Source organism: Hibiscus syriacus, unplaced genomic scaffold, assembly GCF_006381635.1.
Source record: "Hibiscus syriacus cultivar Baekdansim isolate YM2019G1 unplaced genomic scaffold, ASM638163v2 tig00112281_pilon, whole genome shotgun sequence".
Taxonomy (NCBI): Eukaryota; Viridiplantae; Streptophyta; class Magnoliopsida; order Malvales; family Malvaceae; genus Hibiscus; species Hibiscus syriacus.
In genome coordinates, this window is record NW_024063292.1 from 275913 (window position 1) to 293280 (window position 17368).

Below are 17368 nucleotides of genomic sequence, written 5' to 3' on the forward strand. Positions count from 1 at the left end.
AAGGAGAGCTAAACTTGGTAAACCTAGGATCCTTTGGAAGAACTTACATGGTGCGACAGCTGATGACTTTAGGAGTAAGGTTTTGTCTAATACAGGTTTTGGAATTTCAAACTCAAATAATGCAGATATGTTATGGAAAAATATGGCAAATTCAATCAGAGAGGTTGGCAAAAATACCCTTGGGTTGTCGACAGGGAAGGTCAAAGAACATAAAGAATCGTGGTGGTGGAACGACGAAGTCCAAACTAAGGTAAAGACAAAACAAACTTGCTTCAAGGAGTTTCTACAATGTAATGAAGATGAAGAAAGAACGAGAGCTAAACAAAGATACAAGAAGGCAAAGCGGGAAGCCAAGAAAACAGTGGCTAAAGTAAAGGATAAGGCATACGAGGAAATGTACAAGAGATTATACACCAAGGAAGGTCAAAATGACATTTTCAGGCTTGCAAAATCCAGTGAAAATAGGAAAAATGACCTAGGTAGCATTAGGTTTGTAAAAGACAACAATGGTGTTCTTTTAGGGAAAATTGGTAGTTACTTTTTTGGCTTATATAATGACGGTGCCTCTCCCTGTAGAGATAGTAACGTTGATGGGTCAACCGACCATCATACTATGGCCAATGACTGCCCTACAAGTACGATTGGGTTTGAGGAAGTCAAAATGGCTCTTAGAAAGATAGGGAGGGACAAAGCTGTCGGTCTAGATCAAATTCCTATCACTGTGTGGTTAGCCCTAGGTGAAGAGGGAGTAAAGTGGTTGACCAACATCTTTAATATTATTTTAGAGACTGCCAAGATGCCAGAGGAGTGGAGAGAGTCTACGGTGATACCAATCTATAAGAATAAAGGAGATCCCCAACGTTGTGGCAACTACAGAGGTATAAACTACTCATTCATATCATGAAGCTATGGGAAAGGGTGATAGAGGCTAGGTTGAGACAGATTACTAGGTTTGGAAAACCAATTTGGCTTTATGCCAGGCAGGTCTACTATATCAAATTCCTATCACTGTGTGGTTAGCCCTAGGTGAAGAGGGAGTAAAGTGGTTGACCAACATCTTTAATATTATTTTAGAGACTGCCAAGATGCCAGAGGAGTGGAGAGAGTCTACGGTGATACCAATCTATAAGAATAAAGGAGATCCCCAACGTTGTGGCAACTACAGAGGTATTAAACTACTCATTCATATCATGAAGCTATGGGAAAGGGTGATAGAGGCTAGGTTGAGACAGATTACTAGGGTTTTGGAAAACCAATTTGGTTTTATGCCAGGCAGGTCTACTATGGACGCGATTCATCTACTTCGATGGCTAATGGAGAAATATAGGGAAAAATAGAGATCTTCACATGGCATTCATTGACCTTGAAAATACGTATGATAGCGTTCCCCGAGATACGATCTGGAAGACCTTGGAAACGAGACGGATCCCAACTGCTTATATACGGGCGATTCGTGATATGTACTATAGATCTACTACATATATCAGGACTACAGTTGACGACACCGAGGCATTCCCGGTGGAAATTGGACTCCACCAGGGGTCGGCTCTTAGCCCTTACATCTTCGCCTTGATTATGGACGACATCTATTGTGCGACACCAGACGGTGTTCCATGGTGTATGTTTTTCGCTAACGACATTGTCCTAGTTGCTGAAACAAAAACTGAGCTAAATAGTATACTGGCTACCTGGAAGACTGCTTTGGAAGAAAAAGGTCTAAGGATCAATATTGAAAAGACAGAGTATTTATGTTCAAACTTCATTGGGAACCAAAACGATGAAGATGTAGAAGTTTTCATAGGACGTTCTCCCCTCAAAGGATTGTTTCAAGTACCTATGGTCTATGATACATAAAGATGAGGGTGTAGATGATGACGTTACACACCGTATAAAGGCGGGATGGCTAAAGTGGAGGGCTACAACTGGAGTTCTGTGTGACAAGAAGGTGCCTCTAAAACTTAAGGGAAAATTTTTTAGAATGGCAATAAGACCAGCGATACTGTATGGATCAGAATGTTGGGCAATCAAGAAGGATCACGTAACGAGGATGAAGGCCACAGAAATGAGAATGCTTCGATGGATATGTGGTAGGACTCTGTGGAACATGACACCAAACTCTGCTATTAGGATGTCCTTGGGGGTTGTGCCTGTAGCCGAAAAATTGAGGGAGAGAATACTATGGTGGTTTGGGCATGTCCTTAGGCGACAACCGTCAGATGCGGTCAGGAGGGTAGAGTCGATTACAGTCGACGGTGCCAGAAGGAGAGGACGACCAAGGCGAGAGTGGGAAGACTGTTTGAGATCTTATTTGAAGGATTTAGCACTTACCGATGACATGACCTCTGATAGGAAAGTATGGAGACTTAATACCAGAGTAGTCGAGTAGTGCGGGTCACAGCCATAGGGTGTAACATCTCTGTCTTCTTTTTAATGCCTTTGTAGTAATTTCCATGACTACTACTTTTTATACGTTTCTGTCATTGGAATTTATGAAGGCTTAGAACTAGGGTAGCGAAGTACTGTTGCCATAGTTTAGGATTTAACCCATTTTACTTTTTTCCTTCTCCTAGCTTGCTATCGTAGACTTCTATGTATCATTCTCTTCAGGTTTCCTCTTTTTAAATTTAGTCGGGTCTTACGTTTCTGTCTATATGCAGAGATTTTTATGCAGGGATTTATTTGCAGGGATTACTTCCCATTACAGATGCGCATATTAAGACTACATATGAAGACTGTTCAACTATGTATTTATTTATTTATACGTGCATTGCATTTTATCTTTAGCCGGAGGTCTTCCACGGAAGCTGCACTCAACCGGAGTTGGGGGCAGCCTACTAACCTATCTCCCCCTTACCCCATTATATATGAGAATAGAGTTTTATTGTTGTTGTTGATGATGTATTTATGATATTTTTAAGTTAATATTTCTATATTTAAAAAAATTTAATTTACTTAAAAAATGTTATCATATTATTTTAATTAATTATAAAACAACGAAAACTTGAAAATGACAATTAGAAATTAAGCTAAGCTACAAACAGTGGGGGTAAAGTCAATCGAGAGTGCTCATTTGATATTTTATGTGTAATTAATAATGTTCATATATATATATATATATATATTAATGTGAATAAAAAATTAAAATTAATAATATGGATATTATTTTTAATATCCCGAATTAGACCTAATTTGAAACTTTAAAATCAGGGAGAGAAATTGTCGAAACCCCTAATTTTGAATAGTGACCAAATTGTACACAATGAAACGTTTTGTGCTTGATTCGTAAGGACTAAGGAAATATGATGATCAATCTCGTGATTTCCCCCCATTTAATTTAGAGTTGAACTCTAACATTGGATTTGTTAAAACCCGCGTGACACCTTCATTCTTTCTTTTTGTTTGGTTTAACCCTAGTAGCATCCCACCTCTTTTCGTCGTCGTTCATGGCTCATGTGAGTCGTCAATCGTGCCAGGTCAGTCTTATCTCACACCTTATTGTCATCTTTAATGGCTTAAAACCCATCGTCGAACAGAATGGATTTAATCTTTTCCCCCGCTGCCGTTCACAGCGTCGCGATTGCCTGTGGCCGTGGTGATGTTAGGTTGGCAACACTCTCATCGGAGAAGGCCTTAACGGCATGATTTCGTGGCTGGTTGGCCGTGAAAGCTCCTGTAGACCCTTTTTGATTGATGTCGCTCTATTAGCATTTCTTTCGGTCGTTTTTTGTCACAGCAAGGCCAACCATGAGGTCTCCAGCCACAGCGGTAGCTGTCAGTGTGCTTCCGTCGCTGCAAGACCCATTTATCCATGCTGACAGTCCCCATATCGAACCAAACCTCGTCATCAATTCCCCGATCGAAATGAAAATTAGTATTGTTGTATTTCAATTTTTATGTTAATCAATATTGGTGAATTGGGATTTTAAATCGAATATTTAATTTTTACAAGAAATATCAAACCGAGAATAGAGTTATGGGTTGTTTGTTTACTTCAGAATGATTAAGTGCTAAATGATTTAAATGCTGAATGATTCAGAGGCTCTGTATGAATTAGCTCTGAATGTGACATGTTGTTTGATAATGGTTCTGAATCATTCAGAATGCCCTTCTGTGCTGAATCATTTAGAATGACCTTCTGTGCTGAATCATTTAGAATGACCTTCTGTACTGAATCATTCAGCACTGTTTTGCTGAATCAGTCAGCACTGAATCATTTAGATGTGCGAAATAAACGCGCTGAAAGGTTCAGCATTCAGCGCTGAATGGTTCCATTCAGAGTCAAACAAACAGCCCCTTACTCTTCTTTCCATCGTTACCCGTAAATTTCAAACCGATTGGTATTACTCATGTTGACCATGAGTAGTAGTTGATAGCTTTTAGTACTTTTGGCGCCGTTTTTATTTTATAATAGTTAATTTATTTAATTATTATGTAGGAATTTATTATGATCAATCCACTACTCGAGTTGGACGTGGAAGGCGTTATGATCGTCATTAGTTATATTTTCGAGGTCTGTCTCTATCTGGTGTGTGTCTATCAGGTGCTATATTTCATTTGTGAATTATATGGTTGTTTGGTATATTTTGTTGATTGTGGTGTGACTTGTGATTGACTAGCTTATGCTTAAGTTATTATTCTGTGAAATATGATATTATGTCAAATCTAAAAAAATGTTACATGTTGAATGTTGATATGTCAGACATACATTTTTATTATGTGAAACATGTTGATTTATCGATTTCAGATTTTATGCTATGCATTTGGAGTATGTGATTATGTAATTCTTATTACATTAAGATCACATCAAAAATCGAATATAGATATGTTATCATGTCATATTGGGTTGAGATTGATAGAGGAAGTTTAGTGCATTCACTTGATGGATGAATGTAACTTCGGATTTAGTGAACTCCTGCCTTTATGGTAAACCCCACTTTAGATGGTGTATTACAGAGAGTGGTTATGGTGAACATACTATTTGAAAGGTTTAAGGCGTATGGATACATGATCATTTACATAATATTTGGACTTTGATTATTATTTTTTGAATCAGACTATAATGTGATTTATGCATTTTAGAAACACTTTTTGCTTAATAACTTACACCCTTCCGGTATCTCTTTCATATTCTTATGTTTAGGTTAACCGATATTTAGAGATTTTCGACGTTATTCAGATTTTATTATTTACTCATAATATGGAATTTTACTCAAAATTTTCTATTTTGAATTTTATTAGTATTTTTATTTGGGTATTGTTATTACTTATAATTATTTCAGGGACTTTAGACGTTATATTTATTTTTGACTTTGAATTTTGGTTAATTGTGCACTTGCTTTATGACTTAATTTACTAAGGCTTAGTTTGTTTTCACTGTGCAACCTCTTCAAACCTCTAATGTCTATGCCGCGCAGACATTAGGCTTCGCAGACCGTTTGCTTTTTAGAAGAAAGAAGCTCTTCTAACGTCTGCGCAAACTCTTCTTGGTGCAGACATTGTTTTATATCTTCAAACCTCTTTAAGAACAATTATAAAATATGGTTATTTATTAAAATAATTTTAAATAATTTAATAAGGTTATTTATTTTAAAATAATTTATTTTAAAATAATTTATTATAAAATAATTTATTAGTATTGATTGATTTATTTTAAATAATTTATTAGTATGGATTGATTTATTTTAAAATATGGATTGATTTATTATTGTAGTTGTATGGATTGATTTATTTTAAATAATTTATTAGTATAGATTGATTTATTTAAATATGTATTGATTATTTTAATAATTTATTAGTATGGATTGATTTATTTTAAAATAGGATGATTTATTATTGTAGTTGTATGGATTGATTCATTTTAAATATTTTATTAGTATGGATTGATTTATTTTAAATAATTTATTATTATGGATTGATTTATTATAAAATATTGATTGATTTATTATTGTAGTTGTATGGATTGATTTATTTTAAATAATTTATTAGTATGGATTGATTTATTTTAAAATATGGATTGATTTATTTTAAATAATTTATTAGTATGGATTGATTTATTTTAAAATATGGATTGATTTATTATTGTAGTTTTATGGATTGATTCATTTTAAATATTTTATTAGTATGGATTGATTTATTTTAAAAAATGGATTGCTTTATTTTAAATAATTTATTAGTATGGATTGATTTATTTTAAAATGGATTGATTTATTATTGTAGTTGTATGATTGATTTATTAAATAATTTATTAGTATGAATTGATTTATTTTAAAATAGATTGATTTTTTAAATAATTTATTAGTATGTATTGATTTATTTTAAAATATGGATTGATTTATTTTAAATAATTTATTAGTATGGATTGATTTATTTTAAAATATGGATTGATTTATTTTAAATAATTTATTAGTATGAATTGATTTATTTTAAAATATGGATGATTTATTATTGTTTGTATGAATTGATTTATTTTAAATAATTTATTAGTATGTATTGATTTTTTAAATATGGATTGATTATTTTGTAGTTTGTATGGATTGATTTATTTTAAATAATTTATTATTAGGATTGATTTATTTAAATAATTTAGTATGGATTGATTTTTTTAAAATAGATGATTTATTTTAAATAATTTTTTTGTATGAATTTATTATTTTAAATAATTTATTAGTATTGATTGATTTATTTAAAATATGATTGATTTATTATGCATTTGTATGATTTTTATTTAAATAATTTATTAGTATATATTGATTTATTTTAAATAATTTATTAGTATGAATTGATTTATTTTAAAATATGGATTGCTTTATTATTGTAGTTGTATGGATTGATTTATTTTAAATAATTTATTAGTATGAATTGATTTATTTTAAAATATGGATTGATTTATTTTAAATAATTTATTATTGTAGTTATATTGATTATTTAAATTTCAGTATTGTAAAACTAAAATGATTTAAATCTCAGTATTGCAAAACTCTTTTAAGTTTAAAAAATCAGTTTATTTATATTTCAGTTCATTTTAGCAGTCTGCAGACGTTAAAAAAACAGTCTTATTCTTGCAGACTCCAGACTTTTGGTCCACCTTTTTTGCTACAGATGCCTGCAGATGCCTGCAGATGTGGTCCGTAGACTGCAGACCTTTTACCTCTGTAAAAACAAACACCACCTAAATGAGTTATTGTAGTTTTATAAAAAAAATCAATACATTTTAAAATATTATTTGTGGTAACTTTGTGAGTCAAGTCAATGGACTTTTCTAATCTAACCTATTTCTTTTAAGTCGGATAAAGAGTATTAGAGCCAGGTTTAATCCTTGGACTGTGTAGCTCAACCGTAATATTTTTAACCAGAAACAATTTTTGCATGCTTATAAATAATTTTATGTTAAAATGAGAATTTTTTGAATAAAAAATGGGTTACCCTTTATTTTCTTATATTTTAATAAATTTTTAATTTCAGAAATCAGTTACCAACTATAATCTTAGGTGTTGTCTTTGTAGGATGGCACTTTGTAGAAGCTCTTGTTTAAAGACCAACTAAGGTCATACCACTCTAGCTGAGATTGACCCTCTACCCCTAGCTAGTTAGGCCTAGAATTTGAATGAGGTTAATGGGATTAAAAGAGATGAGTAGTATGTAGATCATACTGGAGTTCAGTAGGTCAGAAATGAAAACCCACTCACACATCCAACTCAAGGAGATGTTTCACGAGAATTTGAGGACAGCGAGATCATGAAAATTGATAATGCTGCAGTAAATCAAGAGTTACTCCGTTATCTCAATCAAGTAGAGGGTACTAGGATACATATTTCGATTGATTTTCTCTTTAACCCTTAATCCAGTTAGGTGTTACTTTACACATTGATACAATGTTCAATAGTTTAATTGCTCAGACCAAGACTGATGAGAAGATCGAGCCATTCTCGTGAGGTCCTAAACCAAAAAATTCTTGTAGAGCTTGGAGGTAACCAGGACCACCTACTTATATTGGGTATGTGAATCAATTCAGTAAGAGATCGAGAGATGATTCAGACTCACAAGGTTATTTTAGGGCTAGACTGGTGACATTGACTACTCTAACTATTAGTGTTGGAGGTTCAACTGTTGTTCATGGGGTAACTTTATGCTCATACTGTAAGAAATGATATGCTGAAGAGTGTTGGAGAAAGACTGGAGAGTGTTTCCATTGTGGATCTTTGGAGCACCATTTGAAAGAGTGTTCTCTTCTACTTATTGGTTCCTATGGTCCTAGTCAGTTGTAGGCTTCGGTTTAAGAACCGACTCGAGATGAGAATCAGGTTAAATCAACTAGTTCTGGTTCGATTGGTAGAGGTAGACTTGCTTAGAGTAGAGGTTCAGATAGATCTGTAGTAAGACAGCCTGGGTTGGTTTATGCTACTCAGAGGCACGAGGATTGGGATGAATTAGGTGTTACTACGGGTACTTTTTCCATCCTTTCTATTTCATATTTTGCACTGCTAGATAATGATTCCACTCACTCTTACTTGGCGAGTGTGATAGTTGGGGTCTTGAAATTCTTGTTGAGAATACTGAGACTGCGGTCTCTATTCATAGTCTTGTGTGGGTATTCCTATGGAGGTTAACAAAATTTAAAGAAACTGTTCGTTAGACCTTAACGATGAAATCTTTTTGACTAATCTGATGGAGTTACCTTTCGGTAGATTCGACCTTATCCTCGGTATGGATTGGTTATTCGCTTACCGAGTTAATATGGACTGTGAAATGAAAATGGCTACTTTGAAATCTTCTCAAAATCATGAATTTGTCATTATCAAAGAACAGCGTGGTGTTCTTTCCAATATTGCATCGACTTTTAAGGTCGAGAAGATGATTAGGAAGGGGTCTGTTGCTTACCTTACTTAGATTCTAGATCTGAGACAGCCTAACAAAGGAATAGATAAAATTATAGTTTTAAAGGAATTTTTAGCTATTTTTTTCATAAAAGTTACCTGACGTACCACATAAATGTAAAGAGATTGAGTTCGACATTGAGGTATACTCAGGCACAGCTCCGGTGTCTATGGAACCTTATCGAATGTCACCTAAGGAGCTCAAGAAGTTTAAGGTTTAATTACATGAGTTATTGGATCATGGTTTTCATTCGATTATCTCACTGTGAAGAACACCAATTTTTTTGTTAAATAGAAAGATGAGATGTTTCAATTATGTATTGACTATCAAAAGTTGAATAAACTGACGATTAAGAACACGTATCAATTACCTCATATTGATGATCTCTTCGATCAATTTTGTGGAGCTTCAGTATTTTCTATGATAGAGTTGAGATCTAGTTATTACCAACTCAAAGTTAAGGATTTTGATGTATTTAAGGCAACTTTCCAGACACGTTACGACTATTACGAGTTTCTCATGATGCTTTTTGAATTGACTAATACTCTCACTGCATTCATGGATATATTGAATAGAGTATTCCAATCCTATTTGGATCAGTTCATTGTTATCTTCATCGATGATATTCTGGTTTATTTTAAGTCTAAAACTGAGCATGAGGAACATCTGAGGATTGTTTCGCAAACTCCAAGGCAGAATCAGTTATATGCGAAGTTCAAAAAGTATGAGTTATGGCTTTTACATGTTACATTTTTTGGTCATATAATCTCTGTGAAAGGTGTTCAGGTTGATCCAAAGAAGATCATGGCTATTATGGGTTGGAAACAATCGAAGAACGCACCAGGGTTTGAAGTTTATTGGGTTTAGCTAGTTACTGTCGGAAATTTATGTGGTTTTCTCCATCATTGTTGCCCCTTTAACAAAACTCCTCCGGAAGAATGTTCCTTTTGTTTGGACTGAGGCACAACGATCGAACTTTGAGAAACTAAAATTTGTGTTGACTGAAGCACACGTTTTGATTCAGCATGAGCCCGATAAGGCTTATATTATGTATAGTGATACGTCCCACAATAGAATGGGATGTGTACTTATGTATGATAGGAATGTAGTAGTTTACGTGACTCGTCAGTTGAAGGCTCACGAGTAGGGGTGCTCAAAGTGTACCGAAATTTTTTTGTACTAAAATCTTTGTGTGTCCTAACCCATTACATTCGGGTACCTGTAATACCTATTACCCGTAGTTTCGGGTCACGAGTATATGGTTTATTATTATTTTTATTTTTTAAATTATATTATTTTTAAAAAATTATATAGAAAAATTCCAAAATTTAAATGTTTATAATATATAATTCACACATAAAGTTAAAAATTCAAATTACAGAATTGAAAAAAACTTTATATTTTGAATTTAAAATAAATAATTTAAAAAATAATTTAGAAGGTTAATGTGAAATAAATTAAGAGATTAAGAATTTAGAATATTATGGTGGTAAAATTTAAAAAATTAGGAATTTGAATGTTAGAATGAAATAATTTGAGAATTATAAATAAAAATTTAATATATATAATAACCCGGGTACCCGATTAAGTAAGATTTTGTGACTCGAGCCCGACCCGAAAACCCAAAAAAATTAGCGAGCCGAGTAGCCGACCCGAAAAATTGGGTATTTTCAAAATAAATACCTGGTATCTTTTAATCGGGTCGGTGGGTCTTCCGGAACGAGTATTTTCTAACACCCCTACTCACGAGTGTAACTATCCTACCCACGACTATGAGTTAGTAGTTGTGATCTTTGCCTTTAAGATATGACAGTATTATCTTTACGGTGAAAAGTGACATCTTCACGGACCATTAGAGTCTGAAATACCTCCTTATTCAAAGGAGCTTAACTTGAGACATTGCTGGTGGTTGGAATTAATTAATGATCATTATTATGAAATCAGGTATCACCCAGGGAAGGCTATTGTGGTCACCAATGCTTTAAGTCGTAATGCTATTTTTGATTTGAGAGCTTTATTTGCTCTTATGAGTTTGTATGGAGACGAAAGTCTTTTGGCAGAGTTACACGTGGTTCCTACTCTCGTTTCTAAGATCCGTGCAGAACAACGTAATGATCTATTTTTGATTCACCATATAGGAAAATTGAGGATGGTATATCTCAGGATTTTATAGTTAATCAGGACGATGTACTGTGTTGCAGAGGTCGGTATTGTATTATGAGGAATTTTGAATTGAAGTAATTTACTTTTCATGAGGCTCATGATTGTCTATATTCTATGCATCCTGGTGGGGGACAAGATGTATAGGTATCTCCAGAGAGGGAATGGTGAAAAGGTCTTAAGAGGGATATCATGGATTATGTGTCTCAGTGTTTGAATGGCAGAAGGTGTAGGTGGAGCATCAATGTCCATATGGGTTATTACAACATATTGAGACTCTGCAGTGGAAATGAGAGCGTATGGCCATGGATTTTGTTTCGAGTCTTCCTTTGACTCTGTCAATGAAAGACTTTATTTGGGTTATCGTTGATCATCTTACCAAGTCCGCACACTTTGTTTCAGTTCAGGTCGATTATTCTTTGAATAACTTAGCACAACTTAATATTGTTGAGATTTTCATTTGCATGGGTACCATTGTCCATCATTTTGGATCGTGATCCGAGGTTTACCTCAATTATGGAACTCTGCATAGTGCCCTTAGTACTCAGTTGAATTTTTGTACTTCTTATCATCCGTAGACTGATGGTTGAGCGGTTGATTCAGATATTGGAGGATATGTTAAGAGGTTGTGTAGTTGATTACAAAGACAGTTGGGAGGAATTCTTATCGTTAGTGGAGTTTGCTTACAATAATAGTTTTTAATCCAATATTAAGATGCCCCATATGGGGCTCGATATGGACATAAGTGTTGGAATCCAATTGGTTGGACTAAACTTGTTGAACATAGGTTATTGGGTCCAAATTTAGTTTTTTTAGGCGAAGTAGACTAGAATAAGTCCTACACTGATATGAAACGTTGAGATATTGAGTATGTAGTGGGTGATGAGGTTTTCTTAAAAGTCTCTCTGTTGAGGAAGGTGCTTTGTTTAGGTCGAAGAGGCAAGTCGAGTTCTCGTTTTATTGGGCCTTATCAGATTGTTCGTCGTGTGGGACCAATTACTTATTAGCTTAAGCTACCACCCGAGCTTGCTTGAATTCATGATGTTTTTTATGTCTCCTAATTAAGACATTATAGACCTGACCCGTCTCATGTAATAGATGTGGATAAGGTAGAGATCCGACCCGATCAGAGATTTGTAGATAATCCAAGTAAAATTCTCGAGAGGGATGAGAAAGTTCTTCGAAGGAAGACTGTTAAGATGGTTAGGGTCTTGTGGCGTAATCGGGTTTCGATGAGTCCATGTGAGAGATAGAGGAGGTCAAGAAAGCTCAATATTTGCATCTTTTTTCTCTAGGTAAATTTTGAGGTTGAAATTTTCTTTAAGGGGAACTGTAACATCTCAAATTAGCCCTGATCTCAAGCCTTAAAATTTGAGTGGAGATAATCCAAATCTTTAATTTTGAATGGTAATCAAATTGTAAGAAATGCAAAGTTTTGTGCTGGTTTCGTAAACCGTAGGGAAATCTGAGGAACAACCTCATGATTTGCCCAATTCAATTTAGAGTTGAAATAACATTGGGTCTGTTAAAACCCGCGTGGCCCTCCATTATGTTTTTCTTTCTTTTCGTTTGGTTCAACCCTAATAGAGTCTCACCTCTCTGCACCGTCGTTCATCGCTCAGGTGAGTAGTCGGTTGTGTCAGGCCGATCCTATCTCACACCGTCTTGCCATCTCTAATTTCTTAAAACCTATCGTGGAACCGAATGGATTTGATCTTTTCCTCGCTGTCGTTCACAGCGGCACGGCTTCCATGGCTGTGGTGATGTTTGGTTGGCAACACTCTCGTCAGAGAAGGCCTAAAGGCCAAGTTACATAGCTGGTCGGCCTCTGGTGACCGTGAAAGCTCATGTCGGCCCTTTGTTTGATTGTTGTCGCTTTTTTAGCGTTTTTTGAAGACCTTTTTTTGGTCACAGCAAGGCACACCGTGAGGTCGCCTGCCACAGGGACTGCTGTTAGCGTGCTTCCGTCGCTAGCAGGCCTATTTTATCCGTGCTGGCCAGGGTTTCAAATCGCGGTCGCGTTTTTAGTTATTTCAAATTTACCGTGATTATGACCATCATGGGTAACTCAGACAGCGTGAAACCACTATATCACGGCCGAAATTGCGGTCGCGAACCGTTTTTTAAAATCTTGATGCTGACAGTCCCCATATTCAAACCAAACCCCATTATCGGTTCCCGATCGAACCAAAATTTATTATTGTCCTCATTTAAATTATTACGTTAATCGATATTGGTGTATTGGGATTTTAAATCGGATATTTAAATTTTACAAGAAATATAAAACCAAGAACTAAGTTAATACCCCTTCCGCCGTTACCCACGAATTTTGAACCGACTCATATTACCCATGTTGATCGTGAGTACTAGTTGATATCTTTTAGTATGTTTAGCGTCGTCGTTATTTTAGAATATTAATTAATTTATTTAATTATTTTGTAAGAATTGATTATGGTCAATCAATTACTCGAGTTGTATGTGGAAGGCGTTATAACCGTCGTTAGCTATTTTATCGAGGAGTGTCTCTATTGTCTTATACATTTTATTGATTGTGGTGTGACATGTGATTGACTAACTTATGCTTTAGTTTTTATTCCGTAAAATCTAATATATGTCAAATCTCAGAAAATGTTATATGTTGAATGTTGATATGTCAAACATACATATGTATTGTGTGAAGCATGTTAATTTATCGGTTTCGAACTTTATGCTATGTATTCAGAGTATATGATTAAGTAATTCTTATTACACTCAGATCATATCGGAAATAAGAAATATGTATGTTATCATGTCATGCTGAGTTGAGATTGATAGATGAAATTCAATGTATTCACTTGATGGGAGTGAATGTCACTCAGATTCATTGACCTCTACTTTTGTGGTGGACCCCACTTCAAATGGTGTGGTGTATAGAGTGATTATGGGGAACCTACTCTTCGGACGGTATAAGGCGTATGGGTGTGTGATCATTTGCATAATATTTGAACTTTGATTATTACTGTTGAATTGTACTATGATGTGATTTGTGATTTATGGACCTTAGAGACACCTTAAACCTAATAGCTTACCCTTCTAGTTTCTCTTTCAGATTCTTGAATTTAAGTGAATCGATACTGGGAGATTATCGACATTATTAGATTTTATTATTTACTTATAATATGGAATTTTACGGAAATTTTCTATTTTAGATTTTATTAGTATTCTATTTGGGTATGTTATTACTTATAATTATTTCTGGGATTTATGCTATGTATTCAGAGTATATGATTAAGTAATTCTTATTACACTCAGATCATATCGGAAATAAGAAATATGTATGTTATCATGTCATGCTGAGTTGAGATTGATAGATGAAATTCAATGTATTCACTTGATGGGAGTGAATGTCACTCAGATTCATTGACCTCTACTTTTGTGGTGGACCCCACTTCAAATGGTGTGGTGTATAGAGTGATTATGGGGAACCTACTCTTCGGACGGTATAAGGCGGATGGGTGTGTGATCATTTGCATAATATTTGAACTTTGATTATTACTGTTGAATTGTACTATGATGTGATTTGTGATTTATGGACCTTAGAGACACCTTAAACTTAATAGCTTACACCCTTCTAGTTTCTCTTTCAGATTCTTGAATTTAAGTGAATCGATACTGGGAGATTATCGACATTATTTAGATTTTATTATTTACTTATAATATGGAATTTTACTCGAAATTTTCTATTTTAGATTTTATTAGTATTCTATTTGGGTATTGTTATTACTTATAATTATTTCTGGGACTTTGGACGTTATACTTATTTTGTACATTAGACTTTGAATTTTGATTTGTTATACAGTTTCATAAAGCTTTTGAAATTAATAAATAGGAGAGACAAATTCAATACATTTTAAAATAACATTTGAGCTAAATTTGTAAGTCAAGTAAGGACTTCTTAGATCCAACCTATTTCTTCTAGATCAAGTAAAAGGAGTTACATTATTATAATGAAATAAAAGATGAATTTCAATGTTATCTGTTCAAAGGTCAATGAAAATCAAATGAAACATCTGTTTGGTATGAAGGAAAGATGAATTTCTTCTAATTTAATGATTTTAAGTGACTATAAATCTTAATAATTTGTTAATATTACTTGATTAAACTTTTTCCTCCTTAAGCCTGAGATAAGACTGCCCTCACCTTTTTTGTTAAACAATTATTAAGAACATGAAATGAAACATGAAAATATCCAAACTGAAATTCCTCAAACAAATCGAAACAGTACAATTATCTGAAAATTCAACCAAATTTTTTAAAACAGCAACGAACTTGATCCTAAGCCTTATCAGCCTTGGAAGCAGTAGCAGCAGCTTGACCTCTGAGCCTACCGGTCCTCCTTGCAGCAATAAGACCAACCTTTTGTCCAGGAGGAGCATCGCGTCTAACTGTACTAGCATGACCGATGTGTTGATGGTTACCACCACCATGTGGATGCTCGACTGGGTTCATAGCCACACCACGCACCTTAGGCCAGCAGTTCCTCTTCACCCTGTATTTGTGGTAAGCATTACCTGCTTTGAGAAGAGGCTTCTCAGTCCTACCACCTCCAGCGACCTGCCCAATCATGGCACGGCAACCACTCGGAACAATCTTCTTCGCACCCGATGGAAGCTTGATCCTGTAAGTTCAAGCATCAGAACAACCCATTACTCCAAACTTCCACCCAACATGCCATGTTCATATGCAATCAATCACTCTTTGAATACTGGTTTCAAACCTCAGCTGCCAGTTCCATCCAAAGGTTAATCAATTGAAGCATGCAGAAATGAATTTAATTATGACTTTCACATAGACCAATCAGTTCGGGCCTGAAACAGAAAAAAATAACCTGACTATACAAACCCAAATCCCAACCCAACTTGACTTGAACATTAAAGCCAACAACCCTAAACAAAATTCATTCAAACACAAACTGACTCGAACCAAATTCACTTAATCCGAAAATCGATGCTCCAAACCGGAAATAACCCAACCTTGAAAGTAACTAATCTAAATCAAAATGACTCAAAAATTTCAAAACTCAATTTAACCCAATCCACATTGACTGGATCCAAAAACATCCCAACCCTCCCCCATCAAATAGGTCTAATTTCACATGAAAAGGATATTGGTAATCAGCTAACCCAAGAGGCTATGTAATTTAACATGAAAAATCCAGAAACGTATAGAAGCTAAACCAACACAATTCGTCAATCTAAAACCAACATATGTGCTTAAGGTATGAAGTTATATTTTACATTCCATCGATTAATAATCGAAGAACAGTGGATACTTCTAAAGATTTACCAATTCTATAGATTTCTTTCTTATAAACTAGACATGTATTTAAAGCAACGAAACTAAAATGAAAAAACAAAGAGTAGTGGTTAGATACCTGGTGGTGTCGTTATCAGGGTTGTGACTAATAACAATAGCATAATCACCAGAAGCTCTAGCAAAAACCCCACGATCTCCAACGTGATGTTCTACGTTGCAAACGACAGCTCCTTCAGGAATGGATCTAAGAGGCAACACGTTTCCGACCACAAGGGTAGCCTTCTTACCGCAGTACACGAACTGTCCGGTGTACATACCCTCGGCAGCGACGAACAGTTCCTTCTGCTTCTTGTAACGGAAAGGATGACGGAACACTACGCGAGCTAACGGCGCACCACGGCCTGGGTCGTGAATAACTTCGGTGACTACACCTTTGAGGTAGCCATTTCGCTCGCCGAAGTCGAGGCTGCGGAATCGGGCGGGACCCTTCCGGTGGTGGGTGTGCGCCTTGAAGACAGAACCCGGACCCTTACGTTGAGCTCGGATGACTCGACCCATTTCGGTGAAAGGTCTGTGTGGGTATGAGAACTCTCTCTCGGAAGCGGCAGAGAGTAGTGAAAAGAGATTAGGGTTTGGAAGAAAATCTTATAAATATATTATTCTGACTGGGTTTTTTGGATTGGAATTTGGGCTGAGAAACAGACGAAAACAAAATGAGAAAGAGGAATGGATTTTTAGTAGTATCCAACATAAAATCATTTTTTTGAGCCCAATTACTCTCTGATATGTTTATGATCATAATTAAGTTTTTGAAAATGAAATCCAAGATATAATTAAAACACATTGACATGGAAATTAATATAAATATATTAAATTCTATATGAAATAAATCTTTAACCTGTAAAGAACTCTAGTAACAATTTAGTGGCGAGTGATATATATTTTTGTTTTCTTATTACAGATTTAATATTCAGTAAAATATAAAAATTTATTAGATTTAACATAAACTTTAATCGATAATTAAGTTAATTTTTATTAT

At 34.7% G+C, this 17368-nt stretch overlaps 1 protein-coding gene across 2 annotated transcripts; it reads right to left on the minus strand.

The window, feature by feature from the left end:
* Positions 1–15203: 15203 nt before the first annotated feature.
* On the minus strand, positions 15204–16954 carry LOC120177096 (60S ribosomal protein L8-3). 2 transcript variants are annotated; one of them, XM_039183340.1, is made up of 3 exons: positions 16448–16954; positions 15339–15691; positions 15204–15213 (listed from the first exon to the last, which is right to left on the minus strand). In XM_039183340.1, exons 1-2 carry the CDS (start codon positions 16885–16887, stop codon positions 15349–15351), a joined length of 783 nt encoding a protein of 260 aa, XP_039039271.1. In that variant the 5' UTR covers positions 16888–16954; the 3' UTR covers positions 15204–15213; positions 15339–15348. The 2 variants fall into 2 exon arrangements, with proteins under 2 accessions (XP_039039271.1, XP_039039270.1); XM_039183339.1 differs by lacking the exon at positions 15204–15213 and having other exon boundaries at positions 15260–15691.
* Positions 16955–17368: the final 414 nt, after the last annotated feature.